Source organism: Eucyclogobius newberryi, unplaced genomic scaffold, assembly GCF_026437365.1.
Source record: "Eucyclogobius newberryi isolate DKJ021-1_F unplaced genomic scaffold, fEucNew1.0.hap1 SCAF_311, whole genome shotgun sequence".
Classification (NCBI taxonomy): Eukaryota; Metazoa; Chordata; class Actinopteri; order Gobiiformes; family Gobiidae; genus Eucyclogobius; species Eucyclogobius newberryi.
Genome location: NW_027315959.1, coordinates 61668 through 80818, shown reverse-complemented (window position 1 = coordinate 80818; position 19151 = coordinate 61668). Strand labels below are relative to the sequence as shown.

Here is a 19151-nt window from a genome sequence, read left to right as displayed (position 1 = left end):
GCATTTCTGGAGCCACAAGGGCATTTCTGGAGCCACAAGGGCATTTCTGGAGCCACAAGGGCATTTCTGGAGCCACAAAGGCCATTCTGGAGCAACAAGGGCCATTCAGGAGCCACAAGGGCCATTCTGGAGCCACAAGGGCCATTCAGGAGCCACAAGGGCATTTCTGGAGCCACAAGGGCCATTCTGGAGCCACAAAGGCCATTCAAGAGCCACAAGGGCCATTCAGGAGCCACAAGGGCAATTCAGGAGCCACAAGGGCAATTCAGGAGCCACAAGGGCATTTCTGGAGCCACAAGGGCCATTCTGGAGCCACAAAGGCCATTCAAGAGCCACAAGGGCCATTCAGGAGCCACAAGGGCCATTCAGGAGCCACAAGGGCAATTCAGGAGCCACAAGGGCAATTCAGGAGCCACAAGGGCATTTCTGGAGCCACAAGGGCATTTCTGGAGCCACAAGGGCCATTCTGGAGCCACAAAGGCCATTCTGGAGCCACAAAGGCCATTCTGGAGCCACAAGGGCCATTCTGGAGCCACAAGGGCAATTCAGGAGCCACAAGGGCCATTCTGGAGCCACAAAGGCCATTCAAGAGCCACAAGGGCCATTCAGGAGCCACAAGGGCAATTCAGGAGCCACAAGGGCAATTCAGGAGCCACAAGGGCATTTCTGGAGCCACAAGGGCCATTCTGGAGCCACAAGGGCCATTCTGGAGCCACAAAGGCCATTCTGGAGCCACAAAGGCCATTCTGGAGCCACAAGGGCCATTCTGGAGCCACAAGGGCAATTCAGGAGCCACAAGGGCAATTCAGGAGCCACAAGGGCATTTCTGGAGCCACAAGGGCCATTCTGGAGCCACAAGGGCCATTCAGGAGCCACAAGGGCATTTCTGGAGCCACAAGGGCATTTCTGGAGCCACAAGGGCATTTCTGGAGCCACAAAGGCCATTCTGGAGCAACAAGGGCCATTCAGGAGCCACAAGGGCCATTCTGGAGCCACAAGGGCCATTCAGGAGCCACAAGGGCATTTCTGGAGCCACAAGGGCCATTCTGGAGCCACAAAGGCCATTCAAGAGCCACAAGGGCCATTCAGGAGCCATAAGGGCAATTCAGGAGCCACAAGGGCAATTCAGGAGCCACAAGGGCATTTCTGGAGCCACAAGGGCATTTCTGGAGCCACAAGGGCCATTCTGGAGCCACAAGGGCCATTCTGGAGCCACAAGGGCCATTCAGGAGCCACAAGGGCATTTCTGGAGCCACAAAGGCCATTCTGGAGCCACAAGGGCCATTCTGGAGCCACAAAGGCCATTCAAGAGCCACAAGGGCCATTCAGGAGCCACAAGGGCATTTCTGGAGCCACAAGGGCATTTCTGGAGCCACAAGGGCATTTCTGGAGCCACAAAGGCCATTCTGGAGCAACAAGGGCCATTCAGGAGCCACAAGGGCCATTCTGGAGCCACAAGGGCCATTCAGGAGCCACAAGGGCATTTCTGGAGCCACAAGGGCCATTCTGGAGCCACAAAGGCCATTCAAGAGCCACAAGGGCCATTCAGGAGCCACAAGGGCCATTCTGGAGCCACAAGGGCAATTCAGGAGCCACAAGGGCAATTCAGGAGCCACAAGGGCATTTCTGGAGCCACAAGGGCCATTCTGGAGCCACAAGGGCCATTCTGGAGCCACAAGGGCCATTCAGGAGCCACAAGGGCATTTCTGGAGCCACAAAGGCCATTCTGGAGCCACAAGGGCCATTCTGGAGCCACAAAGGCCATTCAGGAGCCACAAGGGCCATTCAGGAGCCACAAGGGCCATTCAGGAGCCACAAGGGCCATTCTGGAGCCACAAGGGCAATTCAGGAGCCACAAGGGCAATTCAGGAGCCACAAGGGCATTTCTGGAGCCACAAGGGCATTTCTGGAGCCACAAGGGCCATTCTGGAGCCACAAGGGCCATTCAGGAGCCACAAGGGCATTTCTGGAGCCACAAAGGCCATTCTGGAGCCACAAGGGCCATTCTGGAGCCACAAAGGCCATTCAAGAGCCACAAGGGCCATTCAGGAGCCACAAGGGCATTTCTGGAGCCACAAGGGCATTCTGGAGCAACAAGGGCCATTCTGGAGCCACAAGGGCCATTCAGGAGCCACAAGGGCCATTCAGGAGCCACAAGGGCATTTCTGGAGCCACAAAGGCCATTCAAGAGCCACAAGGGCCATTCAGGAGCCACAAGGGCCATTCTGGAGCCACAAGGGCAATTCAGGAGCCACAAGGGCAATTCAGGAGCCACAAGGGCATTTCTGGAGCCACAAGGGCCATTCTGGAGCCACAAGGGCCATTCAGGAGCCACAAGGGCCATTCAGGAGCCACAAGGGCATTTCTGGAGCCACAAAGGCCATTCTGGAGCCACAAGGGCCATTCTAGGCGCTAATGCGTGTGTTTACAAAGTCTTTAGTGTCATGTCTTTAGCCGCTCTGATCACATATGCAGCATATATACACATATACACATATATATATATATATATATATATACATATATACATATATATATATATACGTATATATATATATACGTATATATATATATATATATATATATATATATATATATATATATATATATATATATATATACATATATATATATATATATATACATATATATATATATATATATATATATATATATATATATATATATACATATATACATATATATATATATATATGTATATATATATATATATATATATATATATATATATATATATGTTTGTTTATATATATATATATATATATATATATATATATACACACACATATACATATATATATAAATATATATACATATACATATATATACACATATATATACATACATATATATATACATATATATACACATATACATATATATATATATATATATATATATATATATATACACATATATATACATATATATATATACATACACATATATATGGAGCATGTGGTGTGTATTTGGACATTTCTGTAACGTTAGATTGAGACGTTCTTTTACCTGTTTGTTTAAGATGAAGTGTCTGAGGCAGAAGCGCAGCAGCAGAGCCGCGGTCAGGGCTCCACACACGGCTCCACACACCGAGGAAAGAGCCAGGAGCCCGGGGTGAAGCTGCAGGAGCCTCGGGGCCCCGAGCACTGACCGAGGGAAGCTCAGCAGCAGCTCCGTGTCACAGTCTCCTGAAGAGTCCGGCTCAGACATGTTCAGCAAGTCACAGTCAGCTGCAGTTGAGCTCTTCTGTAGCTCCTCTGTAGCTCCTCTGTAGCTCCTCTGTAGCTCTTCTGTAGCTCCTCTGTAGCTCCTCTGTAGCTCCTCTGTAGCTCTTCTGTAGCTCTTCTGTAGCTCCTCTGTAGCTCCTCTGTATCTCTTCTGTAGCTCCTCTGTAGCTCCTCTGTAGCTCTTCTGTAGCTCTTCTGTAGCTCCTCTGTAGCTCTTCTGTAGCTCCTCTGTAGCTCTTCTGTAGCTCTTCTGTAGCTCCTCTGTAGCTCTTCTGTAGCTCCTCTGTAGCTCCACTGTAGCTCCTCTGTAGCTCTTCTGTAGCTCCTCTGTAGCTCCTCTGTATCTCTTCTGTAGCTCCTCTGTAGCTCCTCTGTAGCTCTTCTGTAGCTCCTCTGTAGCTCCTCTGTAGCTCCTCTGTATCTCTTCTGTAGCTCCTCTGTAGCTCCTCTGTAGCTCCTCTGTAGCTCTTCTGTAGCTCTTCTGTAGCTCCTCTGTAGCTCTTCTGTAGCTCCTCTGTAGCTCTTCTGTAGCTCTTCTGTAGCTCCTCTGTAGCTCTTCTGTAGCTCCTCTGTAGCTCCACTGTAGCTCCTCTGTAGCTCTTCTGTAGCTCCTCTGTAGCTCCTCTGTAGCTCCTCTGTAGCTCTTCTGTAGCTCCTCTGTAGCTCTTCTGTAGCTCTTCTGTAGCTCCTCTGTAGCTCTTCTGTAGCTCTTCTGTAGCTCCTCTGTAGCTCTTCTGTAGCTCCTCTGTAGCTCCTCTGTAGCTCCTCTGTAGCTCTTCTGTAGCTCCTCTGTAGCTCTTCTGTAGCTCTTCTGTAGCTCCTCTGTAGCTCTTCTGTAGCTCCTCTGTAGCTCTTCTGTAGCTCTTCTGTAGCTCCTCTGTAGTTCCTCTGTAGCTCTTCTGTAGCTCCTCTGTAGCTCTTCTGTAGCTCTTCTGTAGCTCTTCTGTAGCTCCTCTGTAGCTCTTCTGTAGCTCCTCTGTAGCTCTTCTGTAGCTCTTCTGTAGCTCCTCTGTAGCTCCTCTGTAGCTCTTCTGTAGCTCCTCTGTAGCTCTTCTGTAGCTCCTCTGTAGCTCTTCTGTAGCTCCTCTGTAGCTCCTCTGTAGCTCCTCTGTAGCTCTTCTGTAGCTCCTCTGTAGCTCCTCTGTAGCTCTTCTGTAGCTTGTAACGGTAAAGATAAATGCAAACAAAAAAGCTTTAACTTTTACCGACTTCCTCCAGTTCAATCCTGGTTTAACTTCAGCGTGAATCGGGTCACGTGACAAAAGCGGTTGTTTTGGCGGGTCACGTGACAAAAGCGGTTGTTTTGGCGGGTCACGTGACAAAAGCGGTTGTTTTGGTCATTGCTCATAAACATTTCCGTTGCGGCAGAAAGTTGAAAACTATTCCGTGTAAATAAAAGTAGAGAAGATGGTTGGTTTCTGTTGCCGTGGCAACTGCGGCGGCCATCTTGTGAGTGTAAAGCGTGTTCCAGGTCACACCAGCTCCAGAGCGATGCTAATGTCAAAAACAGACTGCAGTGCAACAGCATTTCAGCAGTGAATCATGGACTTTGACCTGGTTTGATGGAAAAACATTTTCTAGATAAATTCCCTCCAAACGTGATTTTGTGTCCCACAAGGTAAACCCCGCCCTCTTTTTCCTTCGATGTAGAGTTTTAAATCAGATCCAGGTTTCTCGTCTCATAAATCTAGAGATAGTTTTATTCCATCATCAGAGTCTGGAACAGAGAGAGAAATCTGGACAAAACATTCATTTTAGAGTTTCATCTTAGACTTAGACTTAAGTCTGGATCAGTCACTTTCACAGATGGTTCTTTACAGTGGAGAACAGAGAGTTCATCTCTAAGATTGTTCATAGTTCTTTATGGAGGACCACGCCCAAATATCTAAGAGATTCTGTTTGTCATTTAAATGTGTAAGTCTGAAGGACAAGGACAGAGACAGAGACATGTACATTCTACATTGAGTTTGTGTGAGACATTGGGACATGGACATGCAGCACATGGTGTTTGGACATGTCTGATGAAGGACATGTCTCACATGGTGTTTGGACATGTCTGATAAAGGACATGCGTCACATGGTGTTTGGACATGTATGATGAAGGACATGTCTCACATGGTGTTTGGACATGTCTGATAAAGGACATGCGTCACATGGTGTTTGGACATGTCTGATGAAGGACATGTCTCACATGGTGTTTGGACATGTCTGATAAAGGACATGCGTCACATGGTGTTTGGACATGTCTGATGAAGGACATGTCTCACATGGTGTTTGGACATGTCTGATAAAGGACATGCGTCACATGGTGTTTGGACATGTATGATGAAGGACATGTCTCACATGGTGTTTGGACATGTCTGATAAAGGACATGCGTCACATGGTGTTTGGACATGTATGATGAAGGACATGTCTCACATGGTGTTTGGACATGTCTGATAAAGGACATGCGTCACATGGTGTTTGGACATGTCTGATGAAGGACATGCGTCACATGGTGTTTGGACATGTATGATGAAGGACATGTCTCACATGGTGTTTGGACATGTCTGATAAAGGACATGCGTCACATGGTGTTTGGACATGTCTGATAAAGGACATGCGTCACATGGTGTTTGGACATGTCTGATGAAGGATATGTCTCACATGGTGTTTGGACATGTCTGATAAAGGACATGCGTCACATGGTGTTTGGACATGTATGATGAAGGACATGTCTCACATGGTGTTTGGACATGTCTGATAAAGGACATGCGTCACATGGTGTTTGGACATGTCTGATGAAGGACATGTCTCACATGGTGTTTGGACATGTCTGATAAAGGACATGCATCACATGGTGTTTGGACATGTCTGATGAAGGACATGTCTCACATGGTGTTTGGACATGTCTCACATGGTGTTTGGACATGTCTGCATCGTTATGTTCTGTCACTTGTTTCTAATCATTTGGCCAATGGTTCCAAGTACAAAGCGAACAACAGAGGGGACCAAGCACAGCCCTGCCTCACCCCTGTGGCAGTGGCTCGCTCGAGTGACCAATAGTTTTGATTATTATTAGATCATTCATATTAAATTTGCTCATTCATTTCAATAAATATGGCCAGCAACAGAATCAAAAGCCTTTTCAGCCTCAAGATGTGTTACACTTTTGCTTTATTGTTTTTGTACATGTTTCATTATTAGGCCCGAGCGCCACAAGCTGCGAGAGGCCTATTAGTCCCGTAAGGCCGTGCGAAGCACGGCTGCCAAAGTGCGCACTCACTAACGCAGGCCTTGACTCACGCACGCCCCGTGCAGACTAATTAGTAGTAGAAAAATGGAACATTACCGTTGTAAACGGGCGAAGCCCGTACAAAAGTGCGCACTAAACGAGCACTTTACATTGAGATGACGAGCGCTTCGCGGTCGTCATCCCCATATAAAGCACTCATTTGCTCTAAGTGTCTCACAAACACGTTCCATCTCTTGCATGTTCCGTGCATATAAGCATGTGATGCAAAAATGTAACATTATTACTGTATAGAGGGCCAAAAACACAAAGTGGGCGGAGCCCACTCAAAATTAACGAAAGTACCCGTCAGTGACCAGGGACCCACACCATGAGGTAGGAAAGCGCGAGCGCTTTCCGAAAATGTATAGTTTATGATATTTGAAAAATGGGAAACATTGTTTTCGCATCGGAATATTATTCTTTCTTTCTTTCTTCTCGGGACACGCCCCCTATTTTTCACCCAGTGACATTGACGAAAAGTCACAAAAATGTTCACACCTCTAAAGATCGTGCCTCTACATTTTGGCTATTTCCCTTTTCTAAAATTAAAAATAATGTGCGCGTCAGCCCCAAATGTACCAAAAATGCATTGAGAGATGGGAAATGACCCAAAAAAAATCTGATCGTAGAATCATGAAATTTGGCGCAGAGGTAGATGGTGACAAGAGAAGTAAAAAATATTATTACGGCAACGCCGTCCGCCCAACCAAATGTCGGCCATATTGCTTCAAAAATGGCTAAGCATGACTCGGGAGTTTTTCCAAACGTCGTACTTTTACGAACTCCTCCCAGGGCGTTGGCCCTAAAAAGCTGAAATTGTGTGAAAATGCTCCTGAGGAGTGGGACATCAAAAGTTATTAAATGACATTGACCCTGTCACGGTCTCTGTGCGGCGAAGCCACAAACTGTAGCTAGAATTTCAGAAATCTCCCAAATTTAACATTTCTGCCGTTTGCGCAGATAAAGTCCGAATTGCGTCAAATTAGAATCAGTTGTTAAACTCTTTGCCCTAAACCTACTTGAAGTGAAATAAATTAATTTGGCGCCACAGCGCCCCCTACAGATTTTATATGGAGGTTAAATGTTTAGTTTTGCGAAATTATATAAAATTTGACACAAAACTCAATGAGACCCATGTCATAATTGTTATGGCGTTGCCGTAGCGATGACCAAAACCTCCCATGTTATTCCAATGGGGAAATCACCAGAACATGTTTACACTCTAGACTTTCACAAACTCCTCCCAGGGCTTTAGCCCTATTAACCTGAAATTTGGTGAGACTCATCTTCAGGGGTCGACCATCAAAAGTTATCCACATTTTTATTCAAAGAGTCGCACATTTTGCCAAGAATTCAAAATAGAATGTCTGTAAAACAAAGGGGAGAAGATGTGACAGCGTCACAGATTTAGCAGTAGGCGTAATAAAAGGACAATTGGGGCGCGTTAGCGCCCCCTCCTCTTGCGGTGTGGTGGCGGCGTGGAGAGGGCCGATCATTGCCGCTTGCGGCTATATTTATTATTATTATTATTATTCTGACAGATCTGTGTGGAGGCGCAGCGTGATAAACCTGCTCCAGAACTACAGGTGACCTTTGACCTCTGTAACTGTAAACAAAGTGTGTAATTGGGACAGATTAAAGTAAAAGACAGTTGTTCAGCTCAAGCATCAACAGGGTTCAGACACGAGACAACGAGATCCAGGGGAGACGGGATCATTAACATCATTATAATAAACAAATCTTGTGATACATTTTACATTTGACTTCATCATTTGCTTTATTTCATGTCATTTGTCGGTCGTTGTAGCACCGCTTCAGCCTTTTGTCCAAATGTTAACGTCTTCTGTCTCGTTCAGCTCGAGTCCAGGGAGCGGTGGCAGAGTGGTTAGCCTCCGCGGTGGCAGAGTGGTTAGCCTCCGCGGTGGCAGAGTGGTTAGCCTCCGCGGTGGCAGAGTGGTTAGCCTTCAGCTGTCGTACCAGTCAAGGAAGAGCAGGGAGAACGAACACATGACGAGGAAGAAGAGGATCCAGACCCTGAATCCTGCGTTGTTTTTGATGGCCTGAAAAACACAAAGAGGATTTTAACTACCAGACAGTAAAGGAGAGTTCATCCAGTCATAGGAGAGTTCATCCCGTCATAGGAGAGTTCGTCCAGTCAAAGGAGAGTTCATCCAGTCAAAGGAGAGTTCATCCAGTCAAAGGAGAGTTAGTCCTGTCATAGGAGAGTTAGTCCTGTCATAGGAGAGTTCATCCAGTCAAAGGAGAGTTAGTCCAGTCATAGGAGAGTTAGTCCAGTCATAGGAGAGTTCGTCCAGTCATAGGAGAGTTCGTCCAGTCATAGGAGAGTTCGTCCAGTCAAAGGAGAGTTCGTCCAGTCATAGGAGAGTTCGTCCAGTCAAAGGAGAGTTCGTCCAGTCATAGGAGAGTTCGTCCCGTCATAGGAGAGTTCGTCCAGTCATAGGAGAGTTCGTCCAGTCAAAGGAGAGTTCGTCCAGTCATAGGAGAGTTCGTCCAGTCATAGGAGAGTTCGTCCAGTCATAGGAGAGTTCGTCCAGTCATAGGAGAGTTCGTCCAGTCAAAGGAGAGTTCGTCCAGTCATAGGAGAGTTCATCCAGTCATAGGAGAGTTCGTCCCGTCATAGGAGAGTTCGTCCAGTCATAGGAGAGTTCGTCCAGTCATAGGAGAGTTCGTCCAGTCAAAGGAGAGTTCGTCCAGTCAAAGGAGAGTTCGTCCAGTCATAGGAGAGTTCGTCCAGTCATAGGAGAGTTCGTCCAGTCATAGGAGAGTTCGTCCAGTCATAGGAGAGTTCGTCCAGTCATAGGAGAGTTCGTCCCGTCATAGGAGAGTTCGTCCAGTCATAGGAGAGTTCCAGTCATAGGAGAGTTCGTCCAGTCATAGGAGAATTCGTCCCGTCATAGGAGAGTTCATCCAGTCATAGGAGAGTTCGTCCAGTCATAGGAGAGTTCGTCCAGTCATAGGAGAGTTCGTCCAGTCATAGGAGAATTCGTCCAGTCATAGGAGAGTTCATCCCGTCATAGGAGAGTTCATCCCGTCAAAGGAGAGTTCATCCCGTCATAGGAGAGTTCGTCCAGTCATAGGAGAGTTCATCCCGTCATAGGAGAGTTCATCCCGTCAAAGGAGAGTTCATCCCGTCATAGGAGAGTTCATCCAGTCATAGGAGAGTTCATCCAGTCATAGGAGAGTTCATCCAGTCATAGGAGAGTTCATCCAGTCATAGGAGAGTTCATCCCGTCATAGGAGAGTTCATCCCGTCATAGGAGAGTTCATCCCGTCATAGGAGAGTTCATCCAGTCATAGGAGAGTTAGAGTTAGGGTTAGAGTTAGAGTTAGAGTTAGGGTTAGGGTTAGAGTTAGAGTTAGAGTTAGAGTTAGAGTTAGGGTTGACACACATGAAGTTAGAGTTAGGGTTGACACACATGAAGTTAGAGTTAGGGTTGACACACATGAAGTTAGGGTTGACACACATGAAGTTAGGGTTAGGGTTGACACACATGAAGTTAGGGTTGACACACATGAAGTTAGGGTTAGGGTTGACACACATGAAGTTAGGGTTAGGGTTGACACACATGAAGTTAGAGTTAGGGTTGACACACATGAAGTTAGGGTTGACACACATGAAGTTAGGGTTAGGGTTGACACACATGAAGTTAGGGTTGACACACATGAAGTTAGGGTTGACACACATGAAGTTAGGGTTAGGGTTGACACACATGAAGTTAGGGTTGACACACATGAAGTTAGGGTTAGGGTTGACACACATGAAGTTAGGGTTGACACACATGAAGTTAGGGTTGACACACATGAAGTTAGGGTTGACACACATGAAGTTAGGGTTAGGGTTGACACACATGAAGTTAGGGTTAGGGTTGACACACATGAAGTTAGGGTTGACACACATGAAGTTAGGGTTAGGGTTGACACACATGAAGTTAGGGTTGACACACATGAAGTTAGGGTTGACACACATGAAGTTAGGGTTAGGGTTGACACACATGAAGTTAGGGTTGACACACATGAAGTTAGGGTTGACACACATGAAGTTAGGGTTAGGGTTGACACACATGAAGTTAGGGTTGACACACATGAAGTTAGGGTTAGGGTTGACACACATGAAGTTAGGGTTGACACACATGAAGTTAGGGTTGACACACATGAAGTTAGGGTTAGGGTTGACACACATGAAGTTAGGGTTGACACACATGAAGTTAGGGTTAGGGTTGACACACATGAAGTTAGGGTTGACACACATGAAGTTAGGGTTGACACACATGAAGTTAGGGTTAGGGTTGACACACATGAAGTTAGGGTTAGGGTTGACACACATGAAGTTAGGGTTAGGGTTGACACACATGAAGTTAGGGTTGACACACATGAAGTTAGGGTTAGGGTTGACACACATGAAGTTAGGGTTAGGGTTGACACACATGAAGTATGGAAACGGCCTGTGATTGTGTTCATGGAGCATTTCCACTGTGAGAGACATAATCTAAAAACAAATACGGAAATCATTTTTAAATAATGTATTTCTTATTGCTGCAAGTGTTTGAACACCTGAGAAAATCAATTTGAATATTTGGTCCAGAAGCCTTTGTTTACAGTTACAGAGGTCAAAGGTCTCCTGTAGTTCTGGAGCAGGTTTAACACGCTGCAGGATCCTGGCCACGCCTCCACACAGATCTGTCAGGTTTCAGGACTGTTGCCACTCCAGAAGCTGGAGATGCTTCTCAGGAGCCACTTCTTGGTTCTCCTTGTGTGCTTCAGGTCATGTCAGAAGACCCAGCCACGCCCCATCTTCAGCCACGCCCCATCTTCAGCCACGCCCCATCTTCAGCCACGCCCCATCTTCAGCCACGCCCCATCTTCAGCCACGCTCCATCTTCAGCCACGCTCCATCTTCAGCCACGCCCCATCTTCAGCCACGCCCCATCTTCAGCCACGCCCCATCTTCAGCCACGCCCCATCTTCAGCCACGCCCCATCTTCAGCCACGCTCCATCTTCAGCCACGCTCCATCTTCAGCCACGCCCCATCTTCAGCCACGCCCCATCTTCAGCCACGCCCCATCTTCAGCCACGCTCCATCTTCAGCCACGCCCCATCTTCAGCCACGCCCCATCTTCAGCCACGCCCCATCTTCAGCCACGCCCCATCTTCAGCCACGCCCCATCTTCAGCCACGCCCCATCTTCAGCCACGCCCCATCTTCAGCCACGCTCCATCTTCAGCCACGCCCCATCTTCAGCCACGCTCCATCTTCAGCCACGCCCCATCTTCAGCCACGCCCCATCTTCAGCCACGCCCCATCTTCAGCCACGCCCCATCTTCAGCCACGCCCCATCTTCAGCCACGCCCCATCTTCAGCCACGCCCCATCTTCAGCCACGCTCCATCTTCAGCCACGCTCCATCTTCAGCCACGCCCCATCTTCAGCCACGCCCCATCTTCAGCCACGCTCCATCTTCAGCCACGCTCCATCTTCAGCCACGCTCCATCTTCAGCCACGCCCCATCTTCAGCCACGCCCCATCTTCAGCCACGCTCCATCTTCAGCCACGCTCCATCTTCAGCCACGCTCCATCTTCACTGCTCTGACTGAGGGAAAGTGGTTGTTGTCCATTTTGTTGTGAGGTTGTTGTGCCCCCGCCCACCCCGTGACGTAGTCTCAGCATGAGGGGTGGTAGGGGCGTGTTACAGGTGGAGGGCGTGTTACAGGTACAGAGTGCTTCCTGGAGGAGGGGCTGAAACGGCGTTTATGCTGCACAGGGAAAAGGAGAGAGACTGTTCTCTCGCTAAAGACGGCAGGAATCAATCAAAAAAACAGCTGTAAGAAGGTTAGAAGGTCTGAAAAGTGGATTTAGCATGATATGGGACCTTTAATAAGTGGAGCAGAGGTGGATTTTTACAGGTCTTTGAGAGCCAGAATTCTTGCTGATTAGAAGGTCTTCAAATACTTATTGCAGCAAAAACAAATAAATGATTTTAAAATCATACAATGTGATGTGCTTGGACACTTATTTCAGGAACATGTTTAAAGAAACCAAAGAAGAAAAACGGCACAGAGAACCCGACTATCCATGCTACAACCTAAGCTAGCTAGCTCCGCCGCAGCGACCCCGCCTCCTGCTCTGGCTCTGGGACAGGTGCCAGCGACCCCGCCTCCTGCTCTAGGACAGGTGCCAGCGACCCCGCCTCCTGCTCTAGGACAGGTGCCAGCGACCCCGCCTCCTGCTCTAGGACAGGTGCCAGCGACCCCGCCTCCTGCTCTAGGACAGGTGCCAGCGACCCCGCCTCCTGCTCTGGGACAGGTGCCAGCGACCCCGCTTCCTGCTCTAGGACAGGTGCCAGCGACCCCGCCTCCTGCTCTGGGACAGGTGCCAGCGACCCCCGCCTCCTGCTCTGGGACAGGTGCCAGCGACCCCCGCCTCCTGCTCTGGGACAGGTGCCAGCGACCCCCGCCTCCTATCAAGTATATGAAGACCTGGGTCCCTGAATATCTAGAACTTCCAACAAAAGCTGTGAAATGAAAGCTTGAGCGTGCACATGGCACTATGGCCATTACAGGGCTGTGAGGGTGAACAAAGAGGATTAGTTTCAGGTGAAACTGTAAACAGGATAGGCTATTATCAGAAGGTTACACCAAGTAGGCGGGATTACTCAGTGTAGAATCAATCCGTAGATTGAAAATGACACTTGGATGAGTCCAAACGTGTTGTGTCCAGATGATACATCTGAAGCTGCTGGACAAACGAGGGATTTCACCCAGAATAACATAACAAAGGGTTTGAGTTCAGACTCACCTCTCGAATGTCCTCGTTTCCTTCTTTCACGTTTTCTGTGGCTCCAACAACGAGATGGTGAATGTTATCGATCTCTGTTTCCTGAAAAATAACAAGAGCTTAACTGAATTCAGAGAAGCAAGTGCAGAAAGAAGCTAGAGCATCACAAACGTGAGAAGAAGCAAGTGGAGAAAGAAGCTAGAGCATCACAAACATGAGGAGAAGCAAGTGGAGAAAGAAGCTAGAGCATCACAAACATGAGGAGAAGCAAGTGCAGAAAGAAGCTAGAGCATCACAAACATGAGGAGAAGCAAGTGCAGAAAGAAGCTAGAGCATCACAAACGTGAGAAGAAGCAAGTGGAGAAAGAAGCTAGAGCATCACAAACATGAGGAGAAGCAAGTGCAGAAAGAAGCTAGAGCATCACAAACGTGAGGAGAAGCAAGTGCAGAAAGAAGCTAGAGCATCACAAACATGAGGAGAAGCAAGTGCAGAAAGAAGCTAGAGCATCACAAACGTGAGAGGAAGCAAGTGCAGAAAGAAGCTAGAGCATCACAAACGTGAGAAGAAGCAAGTGCAGAAAGAAGCTAGAGCATCACAAACGTGAGAGGAAGCAAGTGCAGAAAGAAGCTAGAGCATCACAAACGTGAGAGGAAGCAAGTGGAGAAAGAAGCTAGAGCATCACAAACGTGAGAAGAAGCAAGTGCAGAAAGAAGCTAGAGCATCACAAACGTGAGAAGAAGCAAGTGCAGAAAGAAGCTAGAGCATCACAAACGTGAGGAGAAGAAAATGCAGAAAGAAGCTAGAGCATCACAAACGTGAGGAGAAGCAAGTGCAGAAAGAAGCTAGAGCATCACAAACATGAGGAGAAGCAAGTGCAGAAAGAAGCTAGAGCATCACAAACATGAGGAGAAGCAAGTGCAGAAAGAAGCTAGAGCATCACAAACGTGAGAGGAAGCAAGTGCAGAAAGAAGCTAGAGCATCACAAACGTGAGAAGAAGCAAGTGCAGAAAGAAGCTAGAGCATCACAAACGTGAGAGGAAGCAAGTGCAGAAAGAAGCTAGAGCATCACAAACGTGAGAGGAAGCAAGTGCAGAAAGAAGCTAGAGCATCACAAACGTGAGAGGAAGCAAGTGGAGAAAGAAGCTAGAGCATCACAAACGTGAGAAGAAGCAAGTGCAGAAAGAAGCTAGAGCATCACAAACGTGAGGAGAAGAAAATGCAGAAAGAAGCTAGAGCATCACAAACGTGAGGAGAAGCAAGTGCAGAAAGAAGCTAGAGCATCACAAACATGAGAAGAAGCAAGTGCAGAAAGAAGCTAGAGCATCACAAACGTGAGAGGAAGCAAGTGCAGAAAGAAGCTAGAGCATCACAAACGTGAGGAGAAGCAAATGCAGAAAGAAGCTAGAGCATCACAAACGTGAGGAGAAGCAAGTGCAGAAAGAAGCTAGAGCATCACAAACATGAGAGAAAGCAAGTGGAGAAAGAAGCTAGAGCATCACAAACGTGAGAAGAAGCAAGTGCAGAAAGAAGCTAGAGCATCACAAACGTGAGGAGAAGCAAGTGCAGAAAGAAGCTAGAGCATCACAAACGTGAGGAGAAGCAAGTGGAGAAAGAAGCTAGAGCATCACAAACGTGAGGAAAAGCAAGTGCAGAAAGAAGCTAGAGCATCACAAACGTGAGGAGAAGCAAGTGGAGAAAGAAGCTAGAGCATCACAAACATGAGAAGAAGCAAGTGCAGAAAGAAGCTAGAGCATCACAAACATGAGAAGAAGCAAGTGCTGAAAGAAGCTAGAGCATCACAAACATGAGAAGAAGCAAGTGGAGAAAGAAGCTAGAGCATCACAAACATGAGAAGAAGCAAGTGGAGAAAGAAGCTAGAGCATCACAAACATGAGGAGAAGCAAGTGCAGGAAGAAGCTAGAGCATCACAAATGTGAGGAGAAGCAAGTGGAGAAAGAAGCTAGAGCATCACAAACGTGAGAGGAAGCAAGTGGAGAAAGAAGCTAGAGCATCACAAACGTGAGAAGAAGCAAGTGCAGAAAGAAGCTAGAGCATCACAAACATGAGGAGAAGCAAGTGCAGAAAGAAGCTAGAGCATCAAAAACATGAGGAGAAGCAAGTGCAGAAAGAAGCTAGAGCATCACAAACGTGAGAAGAAGCAAGTGCAGAAAGAAGCTAGAGCATCACAAACGTGAGGAGAAGCAAATGCAGAAAGAAGCTAGAGCATCACAAACGTGAGGAGAAGCAAGTGCAGAAAGAAGCTAGAGCATCACAAACATGAGGAGAAGCAAGTGCAGAAAGAAGCTAGAGCATCACAAACATGAGGAGAAGCAAGTGCAGAAAGAAGCTAGAGCATCACAAACGTGAGAAGAAGCAAGTGCAGAAAGAAGCTAGAGCATCACAAACGTGAGAGGAAGCAAGTGGAGAAAGAAGCTAGAGCATCACAAACGTGAGAAGAAGCAAGTGCAGAAAGAAGCTAGAGCATCACAAACGTGAGGAGAAGCAAATGCAGAAAGAAGCTAGAGCATCACAAACATGAGGAGAAGCAAGTGCAGAAAGAAGCTAGAGCATCACAAACATGAGAGAAAGCAAGTGGAGAAAGAAGCTAGAGCATCACAAACGTGAGGAGAAGCAAGTGCAGAGAGAAGCTAGAGCATCACAAACGTGAGGAGAAGCAAGTGCAGAAAGAAGCTAGAGCATCACAAACATGAGGAGAAGCAAGTGCAGAAAGAAGCTAGAGCATCACAAACATGAGAAGAAGCAAGTGGAGAAAGAAGCTAGAGCATCACAAACATGAGGAGAAGCAAGTGCAGAAAGAAGCTAGAGCATCACAAACATGAGAAGAAGCAAGTGGAGAAAGAAGCTAGAGCATCACAAACGTGAGAGGAAGCAAGTGGAGAAAGAAGCTAGAGCATCAAAAACGTGAGAAGAAGCAAGTGGAGAAAGAAGCTAGAGCATCACAAACGTGAGGAGAAGCAAGTGCAGAAAGAAGCTAGAGCATCACAAACATGAGAGAAAGCAAGTGGAGAAAGAAGCTAGAGCATCACAAACGTGAGAAGAAGCAAGTGCAGAAAGAAGCTAGAGCATCACAAACGTGAGGAGAAGCAAGTGCAGAAAGAAGCTAGAGCATCACAAACATGAGAAGAAGCAAGTGGAGAAAGAAGCTAGAGCATCACAAACGTGAGAAGAAGCAAGTGCAGAAAGAAGCTAGAGCATCACAAACGTGAGAAGAAGCAAGTGCAGAAAGAAGCTAGAGCATCACAAACGTGAGAGGAAGCAAGTGGAGAAAGAAGCTAGAGCATCACAAACGTGAGAAGAAGCAAGTGCAGAAAGAAGCTAGAGCATCACAAACGTGAGAGGAAGCAAGTGCAGAAAGAAGCTAGAGCATCACAAACATGAGAAGAAGCAAGTGGAGAAAGAAGCTAGAGCATCACAAACATGAGGAGAAGCAAGTGCAGGAAGAAGCTAGAGCATCACAAACATGAGGAGAAGCAAGTGGAGAAAGAAGCTAGAGCATCACAAACATGAGAAGAAGCAAGTGCAGAAAGAAGCTAGAGCATCACAAACATGAGGAGAAGCAAATGCAGAAAGAAGCTAGAGCATCACAAACATGAGAAGAAGCAAGTGCAGAAAGAAGCTAGAGCATCACAAACATGAGGAGAAGCAAGTGCAGAAAGAAGCTAGAGCATCACAAACATGAGGAGAAGCAAGTGCAGAAAGAAGCTAGAGCATCACAAACATGAGGAGAAGCAAGTGCAGAAAGAAGCTAGAGCATCACAAACATGAGGAGAAGCAAGTGGAGAAAGAAGCTAGAGCATCACAAACGTGAGAAGAAGCAAGTGCAGAAAGAAGCTAGAGCATCACAAACGTGAGAAGAAGCAAGTGCAGAAAGAAGCTAGAGCATCACAAACGTGAGAGGAAGCAAGTGGAGAAAGAAGCTAGAGCATCACAAACGTGAGAAGAAGCAAGTGCAGAAAGAAGCTAGAGCATCACAAACGTGAGAGGAAGCAAGTGGAGAAAGAAGCTAGAGCATCACAAACATGAGGAGAAGCAAGTGGAGAAAGAAGCTAGAGCATCACAAACGTGAGAAGAAGCAAGTGCAGAAAGAAGCTAGAGCATCACAAACGTGAGAAGAAGCAAGTGCAGAAAGAAGCTAGAGCATCACAAACGTGAGAGGAAGCAAGTGGAGAAAGAAGCTAGAGCATCAAAAACGTGAGAAGAAGCAAGTGCAGAAAGAAGCTAGAGCATCACAAACGTGAGAGGAAGCAAGTGGAGAAAGAAGCTAGAGCATCACAAACATGAGAAGAAGCAAGTGCAGAAAGAAGCTAGAGCATCACAAACATGAGGAGAAGCAAGTGCAGGAAGAAGCTAGAGCATCACAAACATGAGGAGAAGCAAGTGCAGAAAGAAGCTAGAGCATCACAAACATGAGGAGAAGCAAGTGCAGAAAGAAGCTAGAGCATCACAAACATGAGGAGAAGCAAGTGCAGAAAGAAGCTAGAGCATCACAAACATGAGGAGAGGCAAGTGCAGAAAGAAGCTAGAGCATCACAAACATGAGGAGAAGCAAGTGGAGAAAGAAGCTAGAGCATCACAAACGTGAGAAGAAGCAAGTGCAGAAAGAAGCTAGAGCATCACAAACGTGAGAAGAAGCAAGTGCAGAAAGAAGCTAGAGCATCACAAACGTGAGAGGAAGCAAGTGGAGAAAGAAGCTAGAGCATCACAAACGTGAGAAGAAGCAAGTGCAGAAAGAAGCTAGAGCATCACAAACGTGAGAGGAAGCAAGTGGAGAAAGAAGCTAGAGCATCACAAACATGAGGAGAAGCAAGTGGAGAAAGAAGCTAGAGCATCACAAACATGAGGAGAAGCAAGTGCAGGAAGAAGCTAGAGCATCACAAACGTGAGAGGAAGCAAGTGCAGAAAGAAGCTAGAGCATCACAAACGTGAGAGGAAGCAAGTGGAGAAAGAAGCTAGAGCATCACAAACATGAGGAGAAGCAAGTGCAGAAAGAAGCTAGAGCATCACAAACATGAGGAGAAGCAAGTGCAGAAAGAAGCTAGAGCATCACAAACGTGAGAGGAAGCAAGTGCAGGAAGAAGCTAGAGCATCACAAACGTGAGAAGAAGCAAGTGCAGGAAGAAGCTAGAGCATCACAAACGTGAGAAGAAGCAAGTGCAGGAAGAAGCTAGAGCATCACAAACCTGCTGAAGCACTTTCTCTGCAAAGATCTCCTGCAGTCGTGAGATCTCCACCACTTTCCCTTCGATTTTTCTAAAGGTCAGAAAACACGATCAGAAAAGTGAAGAAAATGTATTATAAATGAGAGCGAGGAGAGACTCACTTGACCTCGTCCACTAAGCTGTTCATTTCACTCACGAGCTTCTGGTTTTCCTGCTCAAACTGAGACAAACGGCATCAGAGCGTGAGACAATAATGTACTGGACACTTTTAACAATGTGGTCTGCAGAGAACATGCCACGACCCCTGCAGAGAACATGCCACGACCCCTGCAGAGAACATGCCACGACCCCTGCAGAGAACATGCCACGACCCCTGCAGAGAACATGCCACGACCCCTGCAGAGAACATGCCACGACCCCTGCAGAGAACATGCCACGACCCCTGCAGAGAACATGCCACGACCCCTGCAGAGAACATGCCACGACCCCTGCAGAGAACATGCCACGACCCCTGCAGAGAACATGCCACGACCCCTGCAGAGAACATGCCACGACCCCTGCAGAGAACATGCCACGACCCCTGCAGAGAACATGCCACGACCCCTGCAGAGAACATGCCACGACCCCTGCAGAGAACATGCCACGACCCCTGCAG

General features: G+C 47.1%; 1 protein-coding gene across 1 annotated transcript in view; it reads right to left on the bottom strand.

The window, feature by feature from the left end:
- Positions 1–8419: 8419 nt before the first annotated feature.
- Positions 8420–19151, bottom strand: part of LOC140374781 (syntaxin-18-like) — a 57038-nt gene continuing 46306 nt past the window's right edge. Inside the window, exons 8-11 of the mRNA XM_072461777.1 lie at positions 18658–18716; positions 18518–18587; positions 13337–13417; positions 8420–8583 (exon numbers count right to left, since the gene is read on the bottom strand). Coding sequence (XP_072317878.1) covers positions 8488–8583; positions 13337–13417; positions 18518–18587; positions 18658–18716 — 306 coding nt within the window. The 3' untranslated portion in view covers positions 8420–8487. The remainder of the gene's footprint in view (positions 8584–13336; positions 13418–18517; positions 18588–18657; positions 18717–19151) is intronic.